The 8,168-nt window shown below is 37.2% G+C and overlaps 3 protein-coding genes across 4 annotated transcripts in view; 2 read left to right on the plus strand and 1 right to left on the minus strand.

The window, feature by feature from the left end:
* Positions 1-181: 181 nt before the first annotated feature.
* Positions 182-2,344, plus strand: mad2l1bp (MAD2L1 binding protein). 2 transcript variants are annotated; one of them, XM_008322247.3, is made up of 4 exons: positions 182-682; positions 1,057-1,127; positions 1,242-1,310; positions 1,387-2,344. In XM_008322247.3, the coding sequence occupies exons 1-4, from the start codon at positions 214-216 to the stop codon at positions 1,909-1,911; spliced, it is 1,134 nt and encodes a 377-aa protein (XP_008320469.1). In that variant the 5' UTR covers positions 182-213; the 3' UTR covers positions 1,912-2,344. The 2 variants fall into 2 exon arrangements, with proteins under 2 accessions (XP_008320469.1, XP_008320468.1); XM_008322246.3 differs by having other exon boundaries at positions 1,057-1,310.
* A 1,761-nt stretch (positions 2,345-4,105) lies between these two features.
* On the plus strand, positions 4,106-6,005 carry cst3 (cystatin C (amyloid angiopathy and cerebral hemorrhage)). The gene is made up of 3 exons (XM_008322242.3): positions 4,106-4,397; positions 5,426-5,536; positions 5,633-6,005. The coding sequence occupies exons 1-3, from the start codon at positions 4,194-4,196 to the stop codon at positions 5,705-5,707; spliced, it is 390 nt and encodes a 129-aa protein (XP_008320464.1). The 5' UTR covers positions 4,106-4,193; the 3' UTR covers positions 5,708-6,005.
* Positions 6,006-6,386: 381 nt separating this feature from the next.
* The window catches only part of mgme1 (mitochondrial genome maintenance exonuclease 1), a 2,308-nt gene continuing 526 nt past the window's right edge, over positions 6,387-8,168 (minus strand). Inside the window, exons 2-5 of the mRNA XM_017037142.2 lie at positions 7,758-8,168; positions 7,273-7,510; positions 7,059-7,191; positions 6,387-6,930 (exon numbers count right to left, since the gene is read on the minus strand). Of these exons, the coding sequence (XP_016892631.2) occupies positions 6,796-6,930; positions 7,059-7,191; positions 7,273-7,510; positions 7,758-8,168 (917 nt within the window). The 3' untranslated portion in view covers positions 6,387-6,795. The remainder of the gene's footprint in view (positions 6,931-7,058; positions 7,192-7,272; positions 7,511-7,757) is intronic.

Consider the following 8,168-nt stretch of genomic DNA (forward strand, 5'->3'; position numbering starts at 1 on the left):
TAAGACAAGATGTTAGCTTTTTCAACGAGCGGACATTCTATTGAACAACAAACGCTTTCATTCGTGTATAAGTAAAAGCGTTAGCTGTTTGCTGAGTGTTACGACGATTAGTCAGGGCATGTGACTGACAGCAAAGTCGTCAAGAAATTAGTGACGTTCATATCACTTCCGGTGTGTTACACTCTGTAGTCACATGCTTCAACGGAAAGTGCTATGTCTAGTGTACTCAAGGTTCGCGATAGAGCCACGTTTCCCATGATGCATTGCATCAAACAACCGGCGGGGACATTCAAAGTTATGGCAGAACTTTCGGATGCTTTTAGTCCAATATCTCAGATCGAAGACATGGAAACTACATTCACGAACAACGGCGTTGACAATGGGTTACAAACGAAATCACTGTTGACTTCAAAAGGAAACGAGAGTAGTGTACAGGAACCGATGGTTACCAGTGAAGTCTCAACGGTACACAGAGTTCCAGACGCCGTGACTTCACACCGAACGTCTCAGGAGATTGAGGAACGGTTCTCACCGACGGCCGTAAACCCATGTTTAACGGTCAATAGTATAACCGAAATAAATGCCGTTTCCACTGAATGTAAGTCGAATTTAAAATATGGCTGCGACAACAATACAGAAGACAAAGAAAACATCACTACAGTCTTAACTGCCATCGCCGCAGGTAAACCTTTTTCTAAAAAACATTGTTTTAGATTTAAAATTCCGTACCATAGTCATCCATTAGTTTTTTGTTTTGTTTTGTTTGTTTTTCATATCTCATATCTTAAATTATGATGTGATTAAATTGCTTGTGCTGTATGAAAGCATAACTTTTTAAATATTTTTTATGAACTGTGCATACCATTTAAACGTGATATGTAAGATTAATTATTCATAGTAGCAGTAGTTATTTAGAGTGAAAATGTGTTGGAAAAGTGACCTTGTTCATACTATTGGCATTTAATTATCTAAATAACTGGCAGTGAGAGTGATTGCATATCTAATATCATATCTTGTACTATTTTTATTGTTGGGGCAAACAATATCCAAAAACAGAGACTTCCTGTCCAGATGTGAATACAACTCCCAGTAAACATCACAGCAACACAGAGGACAATGATGCTGAGGTAGTAAGAAGAGCCCAGGAGCAAGGCTGTGTGAACGTCATTTTCCCTGGCATTGTGACACAGGAAGGTTGCTGCCGCTTTGTAAGCGAAATTCTGAAGTGCATTCTTTACCAGAGGCAGCAGCTCCCCATGACCTATGACCAGCTAGTCTACTCCCAAAAGAAGCAGCACACTCAAATGCAGGTAGATAATTTTGTTTTGTTTTAACATTTTAGTTAAAGTCTCAAAGTTTATTGTTTTTCTTTCTTTTTTTACTCAGGATAAAGACTCAGTGAGACGTGGACCTGAACAGACAAATGCAGGATGGAGAAAGTGTCAGCAGACCCTGCAAGACATGGAGGAGGTGCTTCAACAACTAGAGCTGCTATTTTGTCTCAGCAGAGTGCCCCGTGTGCTGCTACTGATGGGTGGCTCCCTTGTCTTGCCCAAGGAGCTTTATGAGATCAACATGGAGGGCCTGGTATTATCAGGAGGAGATCAAAGTCTTCGAGTGTCTTCATGCCTGAGGCAACTTTTTCGTACACTTTTTGTGGCAGATCTCTTGTCTGACAGCCGATCTGTGCGATTGATGTCCACCACTATCTTGGTGCTTGCTCATAGGGACTGTGGTGTAGGATGGTTCCGACCTAAACTACAGTTTAAAGTGCCAACCCGTGTTCAAAACCAAATGATTGCCCTGTCTTCGGATCCCAGCTCCTTCAGGGAAGTAAGAGCAGAGGAGTCAGACTGGCAGGACTATGTCTGGTTTCAGGCACCAGTGACAATTAAGGGTTTTAGCAACTGACCCAAGGACTCTCTTTATCCATCAACCCTCAATCCCTTTTTAATATAGGTTTAAATGATTTATGAATTGAGTTGTATTTGTTTTATACAGTATGTTTACAAAGTATGTTAGTTTAAGCAACCGGGAGTTACTTGGCACCATCAGTGGAGTGTGTTTAAGTTTGTTTTGTTTTGTTTTTTAATCCTATGTATCAAGGAGAACATTTTTACTTATTACTTGTTTTCTTGGCATTTGATGTTGGAGAACGTTGTAATGTTTATATTTATAAGGACTGTTTTATGCATTTTTACATCAGGTATCACAAATCCTCCAAGCTTATATGAAAACAGATCAACACATCAAAGCAGTGCAATATATTTTTATGAGCCTGAAACTTAAAAGCTTGAATACATTATGTTGCTTTCCTTAATCACACATTAAATTGTCATCATCATCTATGTGTATGTTTACAATTATTAAACACTTGATGTCATTTGAGCACTGGCAATTTTGATTTTTATATCAAAACACATTTTGTGGTTTTTAAGTCATGTTGCACTGGGGATAAATATGAAATAATATTTAATAATATGTTGTTATTGAATAAATGGATCATTAGAACATAAGTACCTAACATCTGGGTTTCTTAGGAATATTAATGATTTGTATTTACAGCATACTGAACAGTCAAAGCTTTCTTTACATATACATATAATGCAACTTTACTTGGGTTTCACTGTTTATTATAAGAGACAGCTATTCAGTGTGTCTCCATAGTCAAACTTAATGTTATTAATCTACAACTATTCTTGACAGTTAATAAAATTGAGGGAGTTGTTGCAAAACAAATCACCTTTGGGGAATTATCTTTCATTGACAGCAGGAGCAGTAAGCTGCAGTTTAGTGCGTCTGATGGGTGTGGCAGTTTGGGGGGTTGCACAACACACCACCAGGTCATGGGATTTAAACCAGCAATTCTATGATCATAAGTCTGATCCTCTATTGCACTACATGCTATCTACTGATTTCACTTTTTTAAAAATAAAAAATTCTGGTGTGCTACCTCATAAGGATATTTATTCTTTTTAATTTAAGATTTTTAAAACAACTGACCTTTTGTGCCTAAAACATTAGTTTAAACATTGGTTTCAGACTTTTAAACATAATATGCATATGAAGTTGCAATGTGACCACTTCAGGGCACAGAAGTCTTTCAAACGTTATTTCACAAAACCACAGTTATATTTAACTAAAAGTTTTAGAATTTGTTTTTTCAAAACTTGTGCTTTTGTGAAATTATGGTAATTATGTGCTGCATTATTCAGTGTAAGTGCTGTACAATAAAATGTTCAGTGTACTGTATTTATGTTTCTAAGCTTTTATGTACAATGAGTTGTTGTGTCAGAAGGGACACAAAACGAAACTATATTTTCTTCTGTTTTAAGGAATTTGTTGTGTCATTGATTTTTAGAAAAAGACGTAATTTGACTACTGCAGTTTTTAAGTAATGTCACATTGCTCACTCAGACTCAAGTAGGCTATAAAATACCTCAGCTGTGACATCATGTTTTCAATAACTGGCTGTTTTGTGGACTGCCCAATACAAATTTATCTCTGCTGTTCGGGACACAGAAGTAGCTGACAGGATGTCTTTGACAAAACGTCTTTAGACAAGGCTTTGAGCCATTATCAAGTCAAACACTTTGATCTGATAAAGTTATTCTCAATACTGAGAGAGTGCTTTTGGCTGATGTTCTAATGATGCCTAAGGTTGTTTCAGTATATGTTCTGCATACGAATAAAGAAAAACAAATAACCAGCTCATCCTATTCTGTTTTAGATGAGTAATACTGTATTTAGATATTCTATTAATAATATTTCAGGCTAATGCTGTGTATACTTTCTATGTATACTATTCCCAGCAGCAACACACCCACTTGGATCAAAAGGGTGTGTTCTGTATTATAGAGGCAGATTCTAATAAAAAAGACAGTATTTGACGCATCAAAAGAAGCCTAAAAATTACCTATAAGACTAATCTATAATCTACCTACAAACATTGTAAAATCTATCTATCTATCAATCCAGCTAGCTATCTAGCTATCTAGTGAACTGACATTGGCCGTTTATACGTTGTATCAAACCTTCCACCACGTGATGTTGTTGCCGATTCTGGTTGGCTGTGACGTGTATCACCCTCTGTGCCAGTCGCACCCATTTACATTTATATAAGTCGGTGAGGTCGGTGAGGCTTGTTGTTGTTGATGCTTTTCGGTGGATAGAGTGTCGTTGTTAATTGAGTCATGCAGTGGAAGGTCGTCTTTGCTTTTCTCGCGGCCGTACTAGCCGTCGGGTTCGGTGGCCTTTTGGTCGGGGGATATAGAGACACCGACCCAAATAATCCGGAGGTACAGAGTGCTCTGAACTTTGCTATGGCCAAACACAACCAAGACAGCAACGACATGTACCTGAGCCAAGTGGCCGAAGTGGTCAAGGCCGAGACACAGGTTAGTCAGTGAAACCTAACGCCAACTGTTTGTTGTTTTATCCTGTAGGTCCTATTTGCTGAATAAGCGTTTGTTGTTTGTTTTTTGTAAATATTTAATCGTCATACCGTCATTGGGAAAGAAATCCGTTCACAGAAGAAACTGATTTTAGGCCTCAACCTCAGATTATGAGGCCGGACAAAAACAAGATTTGGGCGTTCGCACAATTACACAAATAAAATAATACATTTTCCGTACTTACTGAATAACACCCCGTAGCACCCATCTCATATAATAACTATGAATATAAAGTAAGAGTGTATTTATTTTAATAATTGTTTTATTAAAACAATTATGATCATAGATTAGTTGAGTTAAAGAAATTGTAAGTTGACTTTGTTGACTGATATGATATGATGTCTTTTTGTCTTATAATATCATGTCAGAATGCCGACCTTAGGATTAGACATTACTTGCATGTGTTTTATTTCTTTACTGTACATATGACTCTCAGATACAACCACTAAAGTTCTTAGCCCGGTTATTTAACTCATTGCATTGTTGATTAGCTAGATCATGCAAGGCTCGGAACATTTTCCAATTTTTCATGTATGTAAAGTCACATGAAGTCAATGAATATTTTAAGTTTGAGTAAGAAGATGTAACAGTGAGTAAAGAAAGTCTTTGTACTTAAAGACCAAGAGTGGAAACCTTTGAATTCTTTGGTGGTATTTTTGTTAGAAACTACTATACTACCATAATAAACCTATCCAGTTAAGGCCTCATGACTACTTTAAGAAGTCACTGTTGGTTAACCTAGTCTGATACTACATCAGAAATGCTCCCTGAGACATAATCATGCAAAGAGGAAGTGAACAAAAAGACATGTCATGATGACAGAAACAGAATGAAAAGTGGAACAACATGTTTTTTTAACTGATACCCTGCAGCTGTCTGCAGCACAGCTGTGTTTTTTAAACTGTCGTTTTTTTAAAAGGTGTACCATAGTCACCATTTCCTTTATTTCTCACCCTTATCTCTCTCCTCAGGTTGTGGCTGGTACTAATTATCGCATTACTGTGAAATTGGCCAGGAGTACCTGCAGAAAACAGAGTTCAAATGAAGTGTGTGTCACACAAACTGATCCAGCTCTGGCCCGGGTAATTTACTGCAGCTTTCCCCATTCTTAAGATAATAGTTTTTAATTCCTGGAATACATCTATTTTAAATGTTGTATTTTCCTTTTATTTCCCTAGACTTACGAGTGCACATTTACTGTGTGGAGCCGCCCATGGATGAGCGACATCAGGTTAACAAAACATCAGTGCTAGACGGACAACCCCAGCTGAGATCTTCATTGATGCTACTGCTCACATTGTAACCATTTTCCGAAAGAAAGTTTTCTCTTCAAAAAAACCTGCAAAGTTATTAACATTTACATTTATGCTGCTTCACAGTAATTCTTAAATGATTATTCACAAGTCCTAAGTCATTTTTTCTTCATAACCTTCATTAACCCATGCAGTATTACCATGCATAAACATATATTATGAGTTGTCCTCCATCTATAATTTGATTTTTTGAGAATAGAACATGCTGTCTTTATATGAATAAAATCATAGAAGCACATTAACCTTTATGACTGGTTTGTACCTGCAATGAGTGCAGAAACTGTTGTAATGTGACACTGTTTTTTTTTAAACTTTTAAGTATTTAATTTTAAAACTAAAATCTATTAAATCCCAAAAACCCATACAACCTCAAACCTCAAGATTTAGCAATACCTAGATTTAAACAGTATCAAAGTCGATGTATTCTAAAATGTGAATTTATATGCAGTTTCTATATTTTCTACCTGACGGACCAGAAAAAGTAAGTGTATATTCTGCTGTTATGGCAGTTCCTCTTAATATCTAAATATAACTGCGGTTTCACATGTATTCATTAGTGGCTTCATTGTTTACAGCCACAACAATATGAAGTGTAATAAAATACACAAAACATATAATGTAGTACAAAACATAAGGTATTTTTATTTTTGCATCAAGATAGTTTGAGTAAATGTTTCAATCAACATCACACAGAAAACCCAAAACACTGCCACATACATTTACATTTATAAAGAAATATTTTTTGAATGCATCAATATTTCTATAATAATGTCACAGAAAAGTTTAATGGAGGCTCATTTATACATTATCTGTCAGTGCAGGTGCTAACATTAATAGAGTTCAAAAACGTACTCTTAGTTCCACTCCGTAGTTAGTTAGGGCCACTTAAAAAAAACCCTGTCTATCTCAGGTATGTTCTGTTTGTCTGTTTGCCTGAAATGTTTGTTAGTGAAGGGTAAGGTGACTGAGTTGATGATCTAAAAAAAATGCTAAGAGTCCTCCTGCTGTGTAAAGTACAAACAGTAGGTTCAACTCAGCTCTCTGAACTTCTCCAGTCGCAGCAACCAACTGTTCCAGTACTGCTGCATCAGCTCGGTGTTGATCTGGTGAGCATGGCCAGGCGAACCATCCTTATAAGCAACTACGATGAGTCCATTTTCAACCTGGAGGGGGAACAAAGTATTATGATGTTAATATTGGTGTATTTTAATTGTGCCACCAGGTTGAGCTGGTATACAATTATTATTCAAATCTAGGACATAAAAGGTAAAAACATTTCTCAATGTTATACCTGGTAATTGTAGTTTCCATCACTGTTCAAAGCCCCAGCATAGGCTGCAACTTGAACAGGGTTGTCAAATGTGTTGCTGAGAAATGGCTTTTGCTTCTCTGAAGTTTTCCAGTCAATAACACATAACACACCTCTGTGAGTAAAGAAAAGATCCATGTGAAAAGAATGAAAACAACCATGTTCAGTGGTGGCTGCATATTATTGCCTCATGTACCTGTAACGGGCAACACAGTCCACAATTCCCAGATAGTTTAAAGTGTCGTGTTGAACAGTGCTTTCGATGGCTCTTGCTGCAGTGACGTCTTCCAATATGTGAGTGATGCTCTGCATGTAGCCCTGAACATGAGACGAAAACTCTGATGTGTCTAAGGATTGTTGGTCTTTCTGTGTTACACCTGATGTCAGAAGGTCATCCAATGCTGAATGGAAAAGCCGTCCTTGCCTAAACAGATCTGAAAGGAACACATTTTCTTTCGATCAGTATAAACTTAAATTCGTATAAACCCTGTGTCACATTATTCGAATATGAATTTAAAGCAATGACGCGTTTTTCCAAGAAGTGTAAATAAATTGTTAGATAATGATTATCTATGAACTTTCGTCATCATCAGCTGTTTGGATTTCCAAATATCAATATTGACCATTTCTATAAAGATCAATGAAACAAATCGATTCATTTTAAAATGTTACAAAACGTACTCTGCGTATATTCTTTGAAACCATCCTCCCCAAGATCTGCGATCATCTTTTTCTTCCATCTCTCTAGATAGAAGATCTGCTCCGGGGACAGTGTCTGCTGAAGAATACGTGTGACACTAGGTACCACAGAACGCGCTTGATCCCTTTTCAAGGCAATACGCAGTAGATGTCCTGAATCTTCTGTTTCTTCATTTTTTTCGTTAAGTGAGAACGGATGAAAGATTTTTGGTTCACTTCTCTCTTGCCTTTTAGGTGTTTGAGCCTTGATGATACGTCCATAAAGATGCTCGTCCTCCTCCTGGAGGGTCTCGGGGGTTTGGGCACTGACCCTAAATGACATGACGGACTTCACCAGTGAAGAGTAGCGCTCACTGTCGCTTAAACTATATGGGCTGCGTTTTTTGGGGGAGT

Source organism: Cynoglossus semilaevis, chromosome 12, assembly GCF_000523025.1.
Source record: "Cynoglossus semilaevis isolate Cse_v1.0 chromosome 12, Cse_v1.0, whole genome shotgun sequence".
Lineage (NCBI taxonomy): Eukaryota > Metazoa > Chordata > Actinopteri > Pleuronectiformes > Cynoglossidae > Cynoglossus > Cynoglossus semilaevis.